We start from the raw sequence: 20,715 nt of genomic DNA, 5'->3' as shown, positions 1-20,715 counted from the left end.
CGCCGATAGGGCCGGGCGGGCGCATGTGACCCGGAGCCCCCGATGAGTCAGGAGCCGCCGGCGGAGGCGCACGCAGGAGCGCCGATGGGGGGCCGACGGGGGGCCGATGGGATGGGGCGCCGATGGGATGGGGCGGGGAGGGCTAGAGGAGAGCGACGTGGGAGGGGCTGGGGACCACCCAGGACCTGGGCCCCCACCGCCCACGCGCGCTCAGACCCACACACCCAGACCCCCCTGTAAAGTAACAGTCAGCCTCACGCCAGTAATCAGCCAGGAAAGCCCACGGAGGACTCAAGTGTCTCACAAACCGAATCAGACACCAAAGTATCCCAATGTCTCTTTATTGGAAAAGCGAACTGTTCCTCACACCCAGGCTCCTCCGCAGATTCTTCACGCAGCACCCGGGGCCCATCCAGGCCTGGCTCCCTCCAGACCCGGGGCTGCTTGTCGCCTAGTCACCGCTGCCCAGATGCCTGTGAGGAGCCTGGGCGGCACGCTGTGATAAATTCCCAGGTCTGGGACAAGAGTGGGCATCTTCTGTCTCCGGATGAGGCGGGGGTGTAAGTGTGGGGCGCCCCCTGACTGGGGTCTTCTCAGTTTGGGGGGCCAGCGTTCCCCTGATCACCTGGAGGAAGAAGGTAGAAGCCAAGCCTCTGGCCACCTGCACCCCCCCACTCCCCCCACCACACACCCCGCCTCTGCCCCACTGAAGTGCCAGCTGCCACCCTTCCCTGGGCTCACAGCCTCTGTCTTTCCACCTCCTTCTGCCCTCCTTTCCTCCTTCTGCCCCTGTCCTGTCATTTTTAGCCTCGGCTCTTTAATACAGGATTTTCCTCTCCTGCCTTCTTCCCTTTAGGCCCAGTCCTCAGACGCTGCCTCCAACCCACCCCACCAAAGCCCCTGACCCAGCCTTTCCATCAGGTGTGGTTGCCCAGCCACACCCTCATCTCTGCCTGCCACCCCATTCTCGGGGCTTACTCCTCAGGCTTTCTGATATATCACCTCTGCCTCTCCCAGCTCCTCTCAGGCCCTTCTGGTTCTTTCTCCTCCCCGTGAGACACCCAAGACTCCTAACCCAGGTTTCCCCAAGTCTTCTCCTCGCCTCTGCCTTCCCCAGCCACCTCCTCCCTACAGTAGCTCCTCAGCCGGTCTTCCTGCCTTCCCGCCCCGTTCCTTACTGACTTTGGAGGCCAGGGGAACCACTAGGTGGATGACTGGTCCAGTTCCGACTCAGGTTCGACCTCAGCCTCCTGCTCCTGCTCCTCCTTCATCCTCTGCCGGATCTCCTCGGCCTCAGCCCGCTCCTCCTCCTCATAGAATTCCTTGTCCAGGCGCTCCAGATGAGGAATCTGCACCAGGACCTCCTGGCGGTAGTCGTTCTCATCGGTGCATGGATTGTCCAGCAGCACCAAGGCTCGCAGCCTGGGTAGGTCCCGCAGCTTGGCGAGCTCCCCCATGTCGGCCACCATGTTGCCCCTGCCAGTGCAGGCAGGAGGGGTTCACCAGGGAACCAGAGGCCAGCTGCCAGGCCTGGGGCCTCGTGTGGGGGACTTTCCTACGGGACTCCGGTTTCTCTAGAAACATGGCCTCCATGGACTGGCTGGATTTGCTGCAGAGAGGTGCTGGGCAACCCTGCTCCAGTCTGTTCCGCCCTGGGGAACCCTCGGTGCCACGGTCTATTCTGTAATGTGTCATATGTCTCCTTCTGGAACAGCAAACCTAGGTTCAACCCTGTCTTGTAGCTGGGGACGAGGGAGGAATCTCCCTCGTTAGACGAATCTTCCCTTGTTAGACGGAAGGACAGGCTTCCATCTAACCAGAGAGGGTTAGACGGTGGGACCAGAGCCAGCGGAGAAGAAACTGGGCTCTAAGCTCATGGAGACGGTGCTGTCTGGGTGCTCCCACAGGAAGGAGCCCAAAGAATAAGCTTCCCCCCAAAGCGCCTCATTGTACTGTGCACACATGCATGCTCAGTTGCTTCAGCTATTCACCCCTCAGTGGTCCACCATCCCTGTTTCAGCTACAGACATTTTCACGATCACCCTGAGGGGTAGGTCCTAACCTCAGCTCCATTTTATAGGAAACTCAAGTGTGTGTTAGTCACTCAGTCCTGTCCAACTCTTGGCGACCCCATGAACTGTAGCCCACCAGTCTCCTCTATCCATGGAATTTCCCAGGCAAGAATACTGGAGTGGATTGCCGTGCCCTTCTCCAGGGGATCTTCCTGACCCAGGTATCGAACCTGTGCAGATTCTTTACCACTGAGCCACTGGGGAAGCCCCCATTGTATGGTACTCTGTGTTTATGTTCATGCTCTTGATTCACAGCTTTGTGAAATCAGGCTTAAATGTTTCAGCCCTATCTCAAGGGAGAGGCTGAACCATGCACAGTGTTTCTCGTGGGGAGTGTAACATGCATCGTGTGCTGGACTGTCCTTGTTTGCAGGTCTCTGGCCCCAGAGGCTCCTCCCAGTCACTGAGACAAACCCTCCCTCCTACACTTACTTCCAAACACCCCTGGTTAATAGCCACTGAGGAAGGTCCATTATCCCTATCTATACCATTAACTGCAGAAGGAAATGGCAACCCACTTCAGTATTCCTGCCTGGGAAATCCCATGGACAGAGGAGCCTGGCAAACTATAGTCCATGGGGTCTCAGCTAAAGCAACTTAGCATGCATACCATTGACAGGCAAACAATACGCCCTCCACTGTACCAAGATGGCACAGGTGGCACAGACCAGGGTGGCAGAGCTAATTCTAGGAGTCAGGGCAGAACTCTGGGCTTCAAGGTACAACCACCACTCCTTACCCAGAGACTCTCTTTCCACTGCTGTCCTCAAAGAGGATTTGGCCTTGGTGACTAAGCAGGCAATTTCCTTACATCTTTGCAGGAGCTGCTGCAGTAAAGTCTCACCTGATCCTCAGTGCCTTTCCATCTAGAGATTTTCTTCTAATGACTCCCCTTGCCTCAAATCTGAGCACACCTTGTGTTTGAAGTCAGTATGGGGCCATCCCTTACAGGGGAGACTCAGGAGAAGAGAGGCTGGAAATCGGAAGGGGGATTGGGGCCCAGGAGATGGAGAAGAGCAGTGGAAAGTTATATGGGATGGAGCTAGACTGTGAGTCCCTTGAGAACAGGAACCATCTCTGATTCCTTCAGATGGTTCCCAGCACAGCACAAGGCCTGGCACATAGCACATTCTCAGTATGTGAGTGGAATGAATAGGATTCAGGAGTCTCGGGCTACAAAGGTTCCAGGGCTGCATGCAATTAAGACTGATGCAGAAGACAGTCAGGAAAGGAGGGATGAGGACGGAGGATGAGGGGAGAATCTGTGAGTGGGCTGGAACTGGGGGACTGGGACCAGAGAAGAACACAAGGTCCAAGGTGGCTCCAGGGGTAGGGGCGAGGTGGGCCTGGAGGGATGCATACCTTAGGTTGAGGTACTGCAATGATTTCATTTCCTTGGAGAAACCACTCAGAGTCTCAATCTGGTTGTCTCGAAGATGCAAGGTAGTGAGATTGCTTAGGTTCTCCAAGCCTTCCACCTTCTTCAACATGTTCTGGGCCTAGACCCAGGATACAGTAGATAGATTGGGAAAGGAGGGCAGGGGGGAAAAGGAAGAGAAATCAGAAAGAGATGTGGCAGGGCTTCCCTGGTAGCTCAGTGGTAAAGAATCTGCCTGCCAGTGCAGGAGACATAGATCAGAGAAGACCCCACACGCTGCAGAGCAACTAAGTCCACCTGCCACAGCTACTGAGTCTGTGCTCTAGAGCCTGGGAACCACAACGACTGAGCCCAGGCACCCTAGAGCCTGTGCTCCGCAAGAGAAGCCACCACAGTGAGAAGCCCTTGCACCACAACTAGAGAGTAGCCCCTGCTTGCCGCAACTGGAGTAAAGCAATGAAGACCCAGCACAGCCAATAATGAATTGTGTGTGTGTGTGTGTGTGTGTGTGTGTGTGTGCGCGCGTGCACATGCGCACGCGTGTGTGCCAGTCCTCAGTTGTGTCTAACTCTTTGAGACCCCATGGACTGTAGCCCACCTGGCGCTTCTGTCCATGGGGATTCTCCAGGCAAGAATACTAGAGTGGGTTGCCATGCCCTTCTCCAGGGGATCTTCCCCATCCAGGGATCAAACCCAGGTTTCCCTCCTTGCAGGCAGATTCTTTACTTAGATTTGCAAAACAGCAAATCTAAGAGGTAGAGAGGATGAGAAAGGGGGAGTGGAGGTGAGTAGAGATCCATGTAGATAGCAAAGAATCCAAGAGAAGCTTTCAACCAAGAGAAAGGTTAGCAGTAAACCCTACTATCCAGCCCACCACAGCCACCTCTGATGAAGGAGATGCTTCAACCCATCCCCACTACCCCCCAGCCCAAGAGCCTCACTGCTCCACCCAGGAGACATGGCTTCAGCAGCATTTTGGAATGAAGAAGCTCAAGGGCTTAAAAGACTAGACACAGGACCTTCCCTGGTGGTCCAGTGGTTAAGACTCCCAGCGCAGGAAACACAGGTTTGAACCCAGTTTGGGGAACTAAGAGCCACATGCCACATGTGGCCCAGCCCCCCAAAAAAAAAAAAAAAATTAAAAGACTAGACACCTAAGTGGCCTCCTTAGCCTGATGTCTGTACCTCAGTTATGCACATGGTGTCCCAACCTATATCAAAGCAAACTGTCTCTGTGTCATCCACAAGCTGTGTATTGTTAGCCCTGTTAATTGGTGAACACCTTGTCTATTTGGATTTTGCATCCTCACAGCATTGGGCACCAAGCGAACACTTGGTGTTTGGAAATAATGCCAGTTATCATAAGGATGATGAAGTTAGTAGGTGAGTCCACTAGAAGCCAGGCTTCCCTGGTGACTCAGTGGTAAAGACTCCACCTGCAGTGCAGAAGAGGGTTTGATCCCTGGGTCGGGAAGGAGGATATATCCCCTAGAGGAGGATATGGCAACCCACTCCAGTAACCTTACCTGGAAAATCCCATGGACAGAGGAGCCTGGCCGACTTCTCTGTCCATAGCATTGCAAGAGTCAGACATCACTTGGCAACTAACTAAACCACCTACGAGAAACTGGTATCCTGGCCGCCCCAGGACAGTGCCCCTTTTCCAGAACCCACCACCCTGTGACCAAAGGCGCTACCAGGAAGAGGTTCTTCAGCTTAGGGAGGTTGATTCCCAGGGTGCTATTCAGCTGGTTCCCCCGAAGCTCCAGCGTGTGCAGGCTGATCAGTTTTTGGGGATCCAAACCTGTCACCATGTGGATGCGATTCCCTGAGGAGAAGGAGGGTGTGAAGGGTTCAGAGGGCCACCCCGAGTGCTCAGCAATAGAGCCTCTGCACCATCTTCTCTAATGCCAGGTGGACACGAGGAGGGCCAGCTCCAGATGTAACACCCGCAGGGCCTTGGGGCGATGGTCTGGTGGTCCAAGGGCCCGAGGGATGTGCCCACCTAAGTCTTTGAGGCATGAATGAGGGGTGCCCCACAATCCATACAGCTAACTCCCTCTCCTCCTTCAAGTCTTCGCTTAGGTGTCAACTTCCCAATGATATTTGTCCTAGCCAACCTGTTTGAAATCGCCACCTCCCCCCACCCATTTCCTTTACCCTGATCTATTTTTTCCATTGTACTTTTCTCCTTTTTGTTGTTGTTGTTCTTTTTTAGCGCTTATCTCCTTTTAACATGCTTTATAAAAATTTACTTATTTATTGTGATCGTTGGGACTTCCCTGGTGGTTCAGTGGTTAAGACTCCACACTTCCACTCACGGGCACTGGTTCGACCCCTACTTGGGGAACTATGATCCTGAATGCTGCATGGTGCCGGCCAAAAAATAAATTAAATTAACTATTGTGATCATCGATGATTGCCTGCCTTCCCCGACTAGAACGTAAGCTATGCAAGAATAGGGAATTTGTTTGTTTTGTTCACTCCTCCATCTCCAGCACATAGAACTGTCATCGTGAACCACCATGGGTGTCTGAATGAGGGAGTGAATAATGTAGGTTGCTATGTTGCACAGCCAAGGGCCACGCTGCCCACTGCTATTGGCCCCAGGCGAGGAAGGAATTGTGCGAGGCCCATCCTAAGGCCCCACCTTTGAGATCCAGGCTGGCCAGACGAGGATGAGAGATGCCCTCCGTGTCGGTGATCTGGTTGTAGGCAAAGCTGGCGATCTGCAGGTAGGGCAGTTCGTTCAGCCCGGCACTCCGAAGCTGGTTGCCATCGGCCTTGAGCCAGAGCAGGTGGGTGAGGTAATTGAGTGGGGACAAATCTGTCAAGTGGTTTTCAGAAACATCCACGTATCGCAGATGGATGTAGGAACGCAAGAGGTGGATGTCTGTCAGATCCCTAGGAGGCGGTAGAGGCCAGGTCAGGGCTAAGAATCCAGCAAGGGCTGTCAGAGGTGCTAAAGCAGAGGGCAGCGTGAAGATGGCTTAGAGTGGAGAGAAGAGCAACTGACAGAAGGGCGAGTCAGGGAGGGGAAGCAGAAGGTAGGTGGGTTCTCAATTCTGAAGGACAAATGAGAGAGTCCAGCTGGAATCTCCACCCCACCCTATCCCCTTACGGCCTCCAATGCCGCAGGCCAGCTCTGATGCAGAGGGTCACAGCGTCCTGAGAAGTAGACTCTATCCTTCCCTCTTAGCTGGCCCAGGATTACAGAGATCCAAACTCAGCCAAAACACCCATGATGGAGGGTGAGAAAGGAGACTAGGCCCCACAACGTCGGCCCGCTTCTGGTCCCCCATAAACACACCTGTCTTTAATCTCCAGCTTGACGTAAGCATGAGCCAGTCCATTACCCGTCTTGCAGAGCAGAGAAAGCCCTTCTTTCATCATGTCCTCTGTGAGGGGTGTGGATATCCACTGCAGGAGGAAACGGACTCAGGCTTGCCTTTCCAGCCCAACCCCAGCCCTTAAGCCCAGACCCCTCCGTTTCCAAGTTCTCACATCCTCGGACTCCTCTCCCTCCTTCCTGTAGTCCTCCCACTCCTCCGTCTCCTTCTCATCATCTTCCCTTTCCAGATCATCCTGGTCTGGCTCGAAGTCTTCCAGGTCATCTTCATCTGACATTTGTCTTCCCTGCTGAAGGCTCTGGAGTCAGATCAGGCTGGATCCTCGCCCTGAGAGAGATGATCTCAGTGTTAGCCAATGCTCCCTCCCTCACCTCCATTAATGGGTACCCCTTCCATCACCCTATCACCCCCCCAGATCTCCTGCCAGCCATGCTTCTTTCCTCATCCCTGTGACCATCGCATTTTGACTGCCAACCTCCACTTCATACTTCCCACCAAGGATCCCTTCCCCTTGGATGCTTTCCCAGACCCCCACGACCTTTTCTGCCCCTCTCAGAGGCTCCAACTCCTCCAGCAGCTAGTTGTCCAGCTTCCTGGACTCCCCTTTCGCCAGTTCTTCCCACTTCTGCCTGAAGCCACCTTCTTCTCCAGAATCCCCTACCGACACCTCACCTCCCTTCCCTTTCCATCCCTGACCCCTGCCCCAGGCCTTTCTTCTAACTCTCCCATCCCACGTTTCCCTGTCCCCTCCTGGACACCAGCCAGTCATGCAGGCTCCAACCTTCCCACTCAATCCTCTTTGGTAGAAGGGATACAGACCCTGGTTCTGCTCCACCAGAAGCTGTCGTGGAGAGGTCTGGCCCCGAGAGATAAGGGTTGTCTGGTAGAGGGCAAGCGAGAAGGAGGCGTTGTATACTGCTGTTATAGCAACGGGGGACCGGGCACTAGGCTCCCGCAGCTGGTAGCCGTTGAGAGGAGCTGCGAATAACCAAACTGAAAATCCGCCGCGAAGCCTGTGGACCAGTAGTTGCCCGGTGACGAGCCCTGGTTCCCAGTCCTAGGAACCCGGATGGGGCGCGGTAATTGGCCCAGGGCTAAAAAGCCAGTGGGCGTGACTTACTTAGTACACTGAGGGGAGGGGGCAGAGGGCGGAGCTAGCCAGTAAGTCACCTGAGACTTTAAGGAACTAGACTACCTCAATGCAGGAATACTGTGAATTCAAAAGTAACTCATTCCCTGAAGCAAAAGGTGGACAAATAGCGAGAGCTAGAAATACCAAGGTCTGGTTCCCCCACCTTCTCATAGGTCCCACCCATTGATTATTTTCAAGTAGACTTTTGGCAGGTGGCTTCATGGAATGGAAGGAGCCCAGGCCCAGTGTTATCTTAAGCTCTGTGTTGGAGTCTTGACAGATCTGCAATTTACTAGCAATTTACCAGCAATTTACCTAAGACCCCACTTTCCCATCTGTAAAATAGGTTTATGGGTACCAACTGATAGAGATGGAGTAAGAAGAGTATGACTTATACTGAAGCGCTCTATGGATTGCTGAATCCAGCGTGGGCCCATTCTATCCTCATCATTTGATGCAAACCTTTTGTGTGATATGAAGGGAGAAAATCCAACAGGAGCCTAGGATAATAATCCTCATCCAACACAGTCATATAAATAATCGAGAGATCTCCCTGGTGGTTCAGTGGTTAAGACTCTGCAGTTCCACTGCAAGGGGCACAGGTTTGATCCCTGGTTCAGAAACTAAGATCATTAACCATCATCATCATCGACAAGAGCCAATACAGCCACACCCAGGCACTCAAGTCTGTGTGACTTGTTGAAGGAGATTGCAAAGAGAGGTTGAGATGCAACAAATATTTCTGGAGCGCTTGTGCCAGACAGCACGTGAGATGCCTTTGCAAGTGCTACTGAATCTCCACCCCAGTCCTGTGAGATAGCTACTTAGGAGAAGAGGAAACTAAGGCTCAGGGAGATTAATATTTATGACACAATTGCTACCTAGGGGGGAGGGGGGATGTTATCAATCCTGTAGAATCTGATGTAGATACGGCAAGGTCATAAGGTAAGATACCATGTGATTGGTAACTTACAGACTATATAACAGGAAAAGCAGTCTGATGGAGATTGTGGTGAGTTGAAAATCGGGAAATATCACCTCCTGCCCTGTCCTGTTCACTTAGTATCATGGTACTCCTTGTTGTTGTTGTACAACTCTTTGCAACCCCATGTACTACAGCACACCAGGCTTCCCTGTCCCTCACCATCCCCCAGAGTTTGCCCATGTTCATGTTCATGTTCATGTTCATGGCATCAGTGATGCCATCCAGTCATTTCATCCTCTGATGCTCTCTTCTCCTGCCCTCCATCGTTCCCAGCATCAGGGACTTTTCCAATGAGTCATCTGTGCACATCTTATGACCAAAATACTGGAGCTTCAGCTTCAGCATCTGTCCTCCCAGTGATCATTCAGGGTTGATCTCCCTTAAGATTGACTGGTTTGATCTCCCTGCTGTCCAAGGGACTTTCAAGAGTCTTCTCCAGCACCACAGTTTGAAGGCATCAATTCTTTGGCCTTCTTCCTTCTTTATGGTCCAGCTCTCAAAACTGTACGTAGCCACTGGGAAGACCACAGCCTTGACTATTTGGACCTTTGTTGGCAGAGTAATGTGTCTGCTTTTCAACATACTGTCTAGGTTTGTCATCGCTTTCTTGCCAAAAAGCAATCATCTTCTGATTTCATGGCTGCAGTCACTGACCGCAGTGATTTTGGAGCCCAAGAAGAGGAAATCTGTCACTACTTCCACCTTTTCCCCTTCTATTTGCCATGAAGTAATGGGACCGGATGCCATGATCTTAGTTTTTTTTAATATTTAGTCTTAAGCCGGCTCTTTCACTCTCCTCCTTCGCACTCATCAAGAGGCTCTTTAGTCCCTCTTCGCTTTCTAGCATTAGAGTTGTATCATCTGTATATCTGAGGTTGTTGATGTTTCTCCCACCTATCTTGATTCCAGCTTGTAACTCATCCAGCCTGGCATTTCTCAGCATATAGGTTAAACAAACAGGGTGACAGCAGACAGCCCTGTCGTAATCCTTTCTCGATCGTGAACCAATCAGTTGCTCCATACAGGGTTCTACTTGTTGCTTCTTGACCTGCATACAGGTTTCTCAGGAGACAGGTAAGATGGTCTGGTATTCCCACTTCTCTAAGAGCTTTCCACAGTTTGTCATGATCATGGTACTAGCAAGGTTTTAAAGTCAGAGTCACCAGGTTCCAAACTTACCCTACCACTCAATAGCTGGGTGCCTGAGCACATTGTATGATTTTACTGACATTTCATCTTCACATTTATGAAATAAGGATAAACATGGCCACCCCCAAGGAGTGCTACTGTTTAGTTGCTCAATCATGTCAGACTCTACGATCCCATGGACCGTAGCCCTCCAGGTTACTCTGTCCATGGGATTTCCCAGGGAAGAATACTGGAGTGGGTTGCCATTTTCTTCTTCAGGTGATCTTCCAGACCCAGGGATGAAACCCCTGTCTCCTGCATTGGCAGGTAGATTCTTTACTGCTGAGTCACCAGGGAAGACCCTTTCTGATAATAGCCATTATCAAATAGCCACAAAGTTATTATTTTAATTTGTATTTTTGATTGTCAGTGAGGTTGTTTCTTTTTATTAATATATGTCTATGTATTTTTTTGTATTTATTTTACAAAATTTCTTTTCATGTCCTTTCTCATGCTCCTGAATCATTCACTAATTTTAAAAATTGCTTTGTAGGAGCTCTTTATGATTTGAATTTTAATTGTGGTGGAAACTGCCAGTTGCTTACCTGATATGCATTCTTCTCTTCTTTCTTACTAACAGAACTGTTTTTATGGAGAAGGAAAGGACAACCCACTACCATCCATGGGGTCGCAAAGAGTCAGATACAACTTAGTGACTAAGCACGCACACCTAACTTATAAACAATACTTGGTCATTGAAAAATAGCCTTACCTGTGTCAAAATATGTAATTCTTCAGCTCTGTGATGTCTGCTTTACTTAAAATTGATTGGAAAAATTGTTTTAGTCTTTTTGTATTTAATCATATAAAATGCTTTTTAATGTGTGCAGATATGAAGCATATAACTTAATTATTTAAATATTGTTTCAATCCAGAATATTTAGGTAATATGGTTGTCATTAATGATAAATCTTGCTGAAATAAGTTACAATTTACTGCCACTAATGAAACATCATAGCAATATTTTTTAAAAAAGAACTGTTCTTAAATAATTTATATAAGTGAAATTTTACAACATGCAGGTCTTTGTGTTTGGCTTCTTTCATTCATGTTTTCAAGGTTCATCTGTATTATAGCTCATATCAGTACTTCAGCCCTCTTAATTGCTGAACAGTATTCTATTGTATATCTGGTTTATACCAGATTTTGTTGTATTTCTTCATTCATCAGTTGATAGACATGTTCTTTCAATTTTTTGGCTATTATGAATAATGCTACTATGAACATTCATGTAGAAATTTTTGTGTAGCTGTATATTTTCATTTTTCTTAGTTATATACCTAAATAATATCAATACAAAAATAATACTGAGCATCAAAATATTGAACTCTATGGATGTGAGAATTGGACTATAAAGGAAGCTGAGGGTCAAAGAACTGATGCTTTCGAACTGTGGTGTTGGAGAAGACTCTTGAGAGTCCCTTGGACTGCAAGGAAATGCAACCAGTCTATCCTAAAGGAATCAGTCCTGAATATTCTTTGGAAGGACTGATGCTGAAGCTGAAACTCCAATACTTTGGCCACCTCGTGCGAAGAGCTGACTCATTTGAAAAGACCCTGATGCTAGGAAAGATTGAAGGTGGGAGGAGAAGGGGACGACAGAGGATAAGATGGTTGGATGGCATCACCGACACAATGGACATGAGTTTGAGTAAATTACGGGAGTTGGTGATGGACAGGGAGGCCTGGTGTGCTGCAGTCCATGGAGTCACAAAGAGTCGGACACGACTGAGCAACTGAACTGAACTGATGATGAAATTAATGGAGTCAAAAGGAAGACATGATTTTTTGCCACATTAAATATTCATTCATTAAATATTTACAGTTTTGGACTTCCCTGGTGGTCCACCGGTTAAGAATCTGCCTGCCAATGCAAGGGACATGGGTTCAACCCCTGGTCCAGGAAGATTCCACATGCTGCTGGGCAACTAAGCCCATTCACCACAACTACTGAGCCCGTGCTCTAGAACTGGAAAGCCACGACGAGCAAGCAGCCCCACTTGCCACAACTAGAGAAAGCCTGAGTGCAACAAGAAGGACCTATGAGGCCAATAATAATTTAAAATTTTAAAAAATATTTATAGTTTCAATATATTCATTCATTTATTCAAATATCTATATTGAATGCTTACTATGTATCAGGCATTTTGCTAGGAGCCTGAAATAAAATGTTACATGAAAATCCCCAGGAAGAAACTATTTTCATTTGAAAAATCTATTACTAATAGAACTGGACCTCAGATATTTTAGCTTAGTTTGTTGGCAGCTTTTTCGCTATAAGTGGAATTATAAGTGGATCGTATGTTCACTCTATATTTAACCTTTTGAGGAACTTGCCAAGCTTTTTCCAAAGTAGCTGCCCTACATTACACTTCCACCAGCAGTTTTTGAGGGTTCTAATTTCTCCATATCCTGGCCAACATTTGTTATTATTTGTTTTTGATTATAGCTATCCTAGTGGATGTGAAGTGGTATTTCATTGTGGTTTTGATTTGCATTTCCCTGAAGACTAAAGATATTAAGCATCTTCCGCAAAAGTGGAAAGCAGACTATAATACTGAAAATATTATGAAGCTATCATACCAGCTCTGAACTGTGTATCTCCAGACTTATTTTTTAAATATTTATTTATATTTATTTATTTGGATGAGCCAGGTCTTGGTGGTGGTAGGCAGGATCTTCCATCTTCTTTGTGGGATGCAAGATCTTTGGTTGTGGCATGCAAACTCTTAGTTACAGCATGTGGAATCTGGTTTCCTGGCCAGGAATTGAATTTGGGCCCCCTGCATGGGGAGCACAGAGTTTTAGTAATAAGATCACCATGGAAGTCCCCAGACTTATTTTTTATATGAGAGAAAAATTGGTAAGCCACTGGATTTGGAGGATCTATGTTGCAATTCTTCACCCCCCCCCCCCACTTTGGCTGAGCCAGATGGCTTGCAGGACTTTAGTAGCTTGTGCTTAGACACTCAGTTCTGTCTGACTCTGCAACTCAATGAACTGTGGCCCGTAAAGGCTCCTCTGTCTGGGATTCTCCAGGCAAAAATACTGGAGTGGGCTCCCATTTTCTTCTCCAGGGAATCTTCCCAACCCAGGGATCAAACCCAGGTCTCCTACATTGCAGGTGGATTCTTTACCATCTGAGCTACCAGGGAATTTATTTTCTAAAATCAATTTATTTATTTTAATTGGAGGCTAAATACTTCACAATCAGTTCAGTTCAGTCGCTCAGTCATGTCCGATTCTTTGCAACCCCATGAACCACAGCATGCCAGACCTCCCTGTCCATCACCAACTCCCAGAGTCCACCCAAACTCACGTCCAATGAGTTGGTGATGCTATCCAACCATCTCATCCTCTGCCGTCCCCTTCTCCTCCCACCCTCAATCTTTCCCAGCATCAGGGTCTATTCAAATGAGTCAGTTCTTCACATCAGATGGCCAAAGTATTGGAATTTCAGCTTCAACATCAGTTCTTCCAATGAACACCCAGGACTAATCTCCTTTAGGATGGACTGGTTGGATCTCCTTGCAGTCCAAGGGACTCTCAAGAGTCTTCTCCAACATCACAGTTCAAAAGTATCGATTCTTTGGCCCTCAGCTTTCTTTATAGTTCAACTCTCACATCCATACTTGACTACTGGAAAAACCATGGCCTTGACTAGATGGACCTTTGTGGACAAAGTAATGTCTCTGCTTTTTAATATGCTGTCTAGGTTGGTCATAACTTTCCTTCCAAGGAGTAAGCATCTTTTGATTTCATGGCTGCAATCACAATCTGCAGTGATTTTTGAGCCCCCCAAAATAAAGTCAGCCACTGTTTACACTGTTTCCCAGTCTATTTCCCATGAAGTGATGGGACTAGATGCCATGATCTTCATTTTATGCATGTTGAGCTTTAAGCCAACCTTTTCACTCTCCTCTTTCACTTTCATCAAGAGGCTCTTTAGTTCTTCTTCACTTTCTGCCATAAGGGTGGTGTCATCTGCATATCTGAGGTTATTGATATTTCTCCCAGCAATCTTGATTCCAGCTTGTGCTTCTTCCATCCCAGAGTTTCTCATGATGTACTCTGCATATAAGTTAAATAAGCAGGGTGACAATATACTGCCTTGATGTACTCCTTTTCCGATTTGGAACCAGTCTGTTGTTCCATGTCCAGTTCTAACTGTTGCTTCCTAACCTGCATACAGGTTTCTCAAGAGGCAGGTCAGGTGGTTTGGTATTCCCATCTCTTTCAGAATTTTCCAGAGTTTATTGTGATCCACACAGTCAAAGGCTTTGGCATAGTCGATAAAGCAGAAGTAGATATTTTTCTGGAACTCTCTTGCTTTTTCCATGATCCAGCAGATGTTGGCAATTTGATCTCTGGTTCCTCTGCCTTTTCTAAAACCAGCTTGAACAATCTGGAAGTTCACGGTTCACGTATTGCTGAAGCCTAGCTTGGAGAATTTTGAGCATTACTTTACTAGTGTGTGAGATGAGTGCAATTGTGTGGTAATTTGAGCATTCTTTGGCATTGCCTTTCTTTGGGATTGGAATGACCTTTTCCAGTCCTGTGGCCACTGCTGAATTTTCCAAACTTGCTGACACATTGAATGCAGCACTTTCACAGCATCATCTTTTAGAATTTGAAATAGCTCAACTGGAATTCCATCACCTCTACTAGCTTTGTTCATAGTGATGCTTCCTAAGGCCAACTTGACTTCACATTCCAGGATGTCTGGCTCTAGGTGAGTGATCACACGATCGTGAATATCTGGGTTGTGAAGATCTTTTTAATATAGTTATTCTGTGTATTCTTGCCACCTCTTCTAATATCTTCTGTTTCTATTAAGTCCATACCATTTCTGTCCTTTATTGAGCCCATCTTTACATGAAATATTCCCTTGGTATCTCTAATTTTCTTGAAGAGATCTCTAGTCTTTCCCATTCTGTTGTTTTCCTCTATTTTTTTGAACTGATCACTGAGGAAGGCTTTCTTATCTCTCCTTGCTATTCTTTGGAACTCTGCATTCAGATGCTTATATCTTTCCTTTTCTCCTTTGCTTTTCACCTCTCTTCTTCTCAGAGCTATTTGTAAGGCCTCCTTAGACAGCCATTTTGCTTTTTTGCATTTCTTTTTCTTGAGGATGGTCTTGATCCCTGCCTCCTGTACAATGTCATGAACCTCCATCCATAGTTCATCAGGCACTCTGTCTATCAGATCTAGTCCCTTAAATCTATTTCTCACTTCCACTGTATAATCATAAGGGATTTGATTTAGGTCATACCTGAATGGTCTAGTGGTCTTCCCCACTTTCTTCAATTTAAATATGAATTTGGTAATAAGGAGTTCATGATCTGAGGCACAGTCAGCTCCTGTTTTTTTTTTTTTTTTGCTGACTGTATAGAGCTCCATCTTTGGCTGCAAAGAATATAATCAATCTGATTTCGGTGTTGACCATCTGGTTATGTCCATGTGTAGAGTCTTCTCTTGTGTTGTTGGAAGAAGTTGTTTGCTATGACCAGTGTGTTCTCTTGGCAAAACTCTATTAGCTTTTGCCTTGCTTCATTCTGTACTCCAAGGCCAAATTTGCCTGTTACCCCAGGTGTTTCTTGACTTCCTACTTTTGCATTCCAGTCCCCTATAATGAAAAGGACATCTTTTTTGGGTGTTACTTCTAAAAGGTCTTGTAGGTCTTCATAGAAAACCGTTCAACTTCAGCTTCTTCAGAGTTAGACTTGGATTACCGTGATATTGAATGATTTGCCTTGGAGATGAACAGAGATCATTCTGTCATTTTTGAGATTGCATCCAAGTACTGCATTTTGGACTCTTGTTGACTATAATGGCTACTCCATTTCTTCTAAGGGATTCCTGCCCAAAGTAGTAGTCATCTGAGTTAAATTCACCCATTCCAGTCCATCTTAGTTCGCTGATTCCTAGAATGTGGACGTTCACTCTTGCCATCTCCTGTTTGACCACTTCCAATTTGCCCTGATTCATGGACCTAACATTCCAGGTTCCTATGCAATATTGCTCTTTACAATATTGCTTCTATCACCAGTTCCATCCACAACTGGTTGTTTTTGCTTTGGCTCCATTCCTTCATTCTTTCTGGAGTTATTTCTCCACTGATTTCCAGTAGTATATTGGGCACCTACTGACCTGGGGAGTTCATCTTTCAGTGTCCTATCTTTTTGCCTTTTCATCCTGTTCATGGGGTTCTCAAAGCAAGAATACTGAAGTGGTTTGCCATTCCCTTCTGCAGTGGACCACATTCTGTCAGACCTCTCCACCATTACCCATCCATCTTGGGTGGCCCCACATGGAATGGCTTAGTTTCATTAAGTTAGACAAGCTGTCATCCGTGTGAGCAGATTGGCTAGTTGTCTGTGATTGTGGTTTCAGTCTGTCTGCCCTCTGATGCCCTCTCGCATCACCTACTGTCTTACTTGGGTTTCTCTTACCTTGGGCATGGGGTATCTCTTCACAGCTGCTCCAGCAGTGCAGCCACTGCTCCTTACCTTGGATACTTTACAATATTGTAGTGGTTTTTGCCATACACTGATATGAATCAGCCATGGGTGTACATGTGTTCCCCATCCTGAACACCTCTCCCACCTCCCTCCCTATCCCATCCCTCAGGGTCATCCCGGTGCCCCAGCCCTAAGCACCTTGTTTCATGCATCAAACCTGGACTGGCTATCTGTTTCACATATGATAATAAACATGTTTCAATGCTATTCTCTCAAATCATCCCACCCTCGCCTTCTTCCACAGTGTCCAAAAGACTGTTCTTTACATCTGTGTCTCTTTTGCTTTCTCGCATATAGGGTCATTGTTACCATCTTTCTAAATTCCATATATATGCATTAGTATGCTGTATTGGTATTTTTCTTTCTGACTTACTTCATTCCATATAATAGGCTCCAGTTTTTTTCATCCACCTCATTAGAATTGATTCAAATGCATTTTTAATGGCTAATACTCCATTGTGTATATGTACCACAGCTTTCTTATCCATTCATCTGCCGATGGACATCTAGGTTGCTTCCATGTCCTGGCTATTGTAAACAGTGCTGCGATCAACATTGGGGTACACACTGTCTCTTTCAATTCTGGTTTCCTAGGTGTATATGCCCAGCAGTGGGATTGCTGGGTCATATGGCAGTTCTATTTCCAGTTTTTAAAGGAATCTCCACACTGTTCTCCATAGTGGCTGTACTAGTTTGCATTCCCACCAACAGTGTAAGAGGGTTCCTTTTTCTCCACACCCTCTCTAGCATGTGTTGTTTGTAGACTTTTTGATAGCAACCATTCTGACTCGCGTGAGATGGTACCTCATTGTGGTTTTGATTTGCATTTCTTTGATAATGAGTGATGTTGAGCATCTTTTCATGTGTTTGTTAGCCATCTGTATGTCTTCTTTGTAGAAATGTCTGTTTAGTTCTTTGGCCCCATTTTTTGATTGGGTCATTTATTTTTCATACTAGGGAATTTATTATATTGGTTTCTGTGAATCAGGAATCTAAAACTATCTTAGCTGAGGCTACAGTTATCCAGTGGATGGACTGAGGCTGGAGATGGTTCAGTGACATGGCTGTTGGAGGGACTGTTCCTTACCACATGGACTTCTCCATAGGATGTCCTCACAGTTAGGCAACTGGCTTCCCCCAAGAGAGAAAGAGCCTAAGATGGAAGCTCCTATACCAAAACACACACGTCGTTCCCACTTCATTCTATTTTCAGCATCTCGTCACTAAGTCTAGGCCACGCTCAAGTAGAGAGGAAATAGGCTCCACTCCATGAAGCGAAGAATATCAAAGAATTGGTGGGCATGTATTAAAACCAACACACAGATACATTAACTTTTTGTTCTTTATAAATACTGAAAATGTTTTCCTTTTCACTTTGTTTATACAGCATGTCACCTTAAAGAAATAATTAATCCTACCCTTACCTACTGATTTGAAATGCCATTGTATATACATATAAAATCCTGGATGATTATTTTCCATTGATCCATATGTAATATATTCAATATATAGCTATTTCTGCTCTAGTGCTACACTGCCATAACCATTGATTTTTCTCTATATATAATTGATCTTATCCTATTAGTTCTAATAACTAAAAAGTCTATCTTTTGCATGTGTGTTTTCCCTTTTTCACATTCAAATTATATTCTAAAAACAAGATAATATCTACAGCTGTGATGTTCAGGTAAATTTTTAACAACAGGCTCTCCAGGGAGAACAAAATGCCCTACTTTTTAGCATGTACTGATTTTTCTCCTATACATACTGATTTTAAGCTAGCAACTCGCAATGTGATATTTCCTCCATACAGATATAATCGAGATAAATAATTTCAGAGCATAAATAATAGTAAAACAGTTAAGGGATGAATTGTGTATCACCAAATTCATAGGTTGAAACCTTGCCCCCTGTATCTCAGCATGTGACTCTATTGGGGACTGGGCCTTAAAAGAGATGATTAAGTTGAGACCACTGTGGTGGGCCCAAATCCAATCTGACTCGTATCAGCCTAAGAAGAGGATATTTGAACACGGGAGGCAGGCACACAGAGAAAAGGACAGTGTGAGGACGTAGAGACAGGCAGCCACGTACAAGCTAAGGACAGAGGCCTCCCGGGAAACCAAACCTGTTGACACTTTGCTCTTGCATTGCCCCTGAACTGTGAGAAAATAAATTTCTGTCGCTTAAACTACTTAAGCCTTTTGTTATGGCAGTCCTAGCAAACTACAAAAGGTGGTACAACAATTAGATTGTGATGAGTTTTCAGTAGTTTTTAAATTTTTTCTTTAAATTATGCTTGCACTTTTTTTTTTTTTAATGTGTGACCACACAGCACGGCGTGAGGGTTCTTGCTTCCTGGACTAGGAGTCAAACCCTGGCTCCTTGCAGTGGAATCTCAGAGTCCTAACCACTGGACCACCAGAGAAGTCCACAATTTTATGTTCTTAAGTAACTTTTTTGAAGAAACGTTTATATTTTTATTTGCTATCTTAAGCCAGGCTCGTGCACAGCATACAGGATCCTAATTCCCTGCCCAGGAAATTGAAATGTGCACCCTGCATTGGAACCAGAGTCCCAGCCACTGGAACGCCAGGGATGTCCCCAGAACTAATAGTAAATGTGCTTTTCAAAAGTAATTAAGGACACCCCCCTCTGTTCCTCGCGCCACTTTAAGAATCCCTGACGAGGCATAAAGGAAGGACCAGCCAGCGGGTATCCTCACTTATGAGTCACTGGAAAGCGGAGGCCTTAAAGGACATAAAGGTGAAGAAAAACTAGACAAACTTGAGCCAGCCTTTTAAAAATTACCAATGATAAACAAACGGGCATTGACTTGGCAAGCAGGACTTTTAATGACAGGCTGATGTAGGCTTGCAGAGTTTGAGAGGGTGGTTTTTATAACAGGCGAGCTCCTTTAGGCTGCAGTTTTTAGCATAACCTGGCTGTCTGCGACTTGTGGCCTCGCACCTCCCAGGTGGAGGTCACAGACTCTCCTGTGGTGAGGATCCCTAGATAGAGCGACATTGACCACAGGAAGAAGAGAGAGATGGCGAGGTAAGGATAGTTTCTTGAGGGAGAGAGGAAGGGAGCCCTTTATAGGTAAACGAAAACTCCGGGTGTTAGCCTCGATAAGCGGATCTGCGGAAGCACCAGCTCCTTTTACTCCCCTCCGAAGCCCAAAGGTGCAGCCGCGGCTTAAAGGCCCTCGGTTCCGCCCTGGGGCCTTTGTTCCGGCGTTTAATGTTCCAGAATCAAACGCCTGAGGGATGTGGGCGGGGGCGGGAGCTGCAAAGCAGCACACTGGGGGCGGGCTGAGCGGAGGCCGCGTCACCGCTGCGGCCGCTAGTGGGCGCGCGAGCCCCTGCAGCCGCCAGGCCCCGCGCCTGCGCAGATAGCCACGTACGTGACCACCGCCCCCGGGAGTCCGCGCCCCTGCGTGTTACATAACCCGTTCCCTGGCGGCGGCGGGGGTGGCGCGTCTAGTTCGGAGAGGTGGAAGCGTTACCAGCAATCGCCGTTTGGTCACCACCCTTGGGTTTGGCGCAGTGGCTTTTCATTTTTTGAATCCCGACGCTGCCATTTACCAGCTCTAGTCACAGACAAGTCGGTTGGCCTTTCCGAGCCCCAGTGTATGAACCTGTAAACACTGGGCCATCTTAGTTGTGTGGATTAAATGAGAGGTGATGGGGTTGCATCAGGCACACTTAAAGTGAGCTCAACAATTCTCAGGGCTTCCCTGGGGGCGCAGCGGTGAAGAATCCTCCTGCCAGTGTAGGAGACAGGTTCCATCCTTGGGTGGGGAAGCTTCCCCTGGAGGAGGAAATGGCAACTCACCGCAGTACTCTTGCGTGTCTCCACAGAATTCCATGGACCGAGGAGCCTGGTGGGCATCAGTCCGAGGGGTCGCAAAGACTTGAACACGACTGAGCACGGGAGTCTGCACACAAACACACCAATTCTCAGATTAAATAGGGTGGCAGGTCTCCAGGTACTGCTCCCCACCAACGGTGGGACTGGACTCTGCCCTTGGCCCTGGGCCTGAGCCTGACTGCGGTTCTAGTGTTTTGCTTTTCAAACTAGTGTTTT

The 20,715-nt window shown here is 47.1% G+C and overlaps 1 protein-coding gene across 2 annotated transcripts; it reads right to left on the bottom strand.

Annotated features, from left to right (window-relative positions):
• Positions 1–325: 325 nt before the first annotated feature.
• LRRC23 (leucine rich repeat containing 23) lies at positions 326–20,590 on the bottom strand. 2 transcript variants are annotated; one of them, XM_040235038.1, is made up of 8 exons: positions 20,464–20,590; positions 6,955–7,127; positions 6,761–6,870; positions 6,101–6,354; positions 5,148–5,278; positions 3,435–3,571; positions 1,179–1,476; positions 326–625 (listed from the first exon to the last, which is right to left on the bottom strand). In XM_040235038.1, the coding sequence occupies exons 2-7, from the start codon at positions 7,075–7,077 to the stop codon at positions 1,203–1,205; spliced, it is 1,029 nt and encodes a 342-aa protein (XP_040090972.1). In that variant the 5' UTR covers positions 7,078–7,127; positions 20,464–20,590; the 3' UTR covers positions 326–625; positions 1,179–1,202. The 2 variants fall into 2 exon arrangements, with proteins under 2 accessions (XP_040090972.1, XP_040090971.1); XM_040235037.1 differs by lacking the exon at positions 20,464–20,590 and adding an exon at positions 7,620–7,815.
• Positions 20,591–20,715: the final 125 nt, after the last annotated feature.

This window comes from Oryx dammah, unplaced genomic scaffold, assembly GCF_014754425.2.
Source record: "Oryx dammah isolate SB20612 unplaced genomic scaffold, SCBI_Odam_1.1 HiC_scaffold_29, whole genome shotgun sequence".
Taxonomy (NCBI): Eukaryota; Metazoa; Chordata; class Mammalia; order Artiodactyla; family Bovidae; genus Oryx; species Oryx dammah.
Note: the sequence above shows the minus strand (reverse complement) of the source record. Positions and strands in the feature narration are given on the sequence as shown.

Bases quoted from the DNA above. Each gene is read 5' to 3' on its own strand.
- LRRC23 (XM_040235038.1), bottom strand. From the start codon at position 7,077: ATGTCAGATGAAGATGACCTGGAAGACTTCGAGCCAGACCAGGATGAT. The intron at 6,355-6,760 runs GTGTGTTTATGG...ACCGCCTCCTAG, and splicing joins AAGCTGGAGATTAAAGACAG to GGATCTGACAGACATCCACC. The intron at 1,477-3,434 runs GTATGCATCCCT...CTGCACTGGCAG, and splicing joins TTGCAGTACCTCAACCTAAG to GGGCAACATGGTGGCCGACA.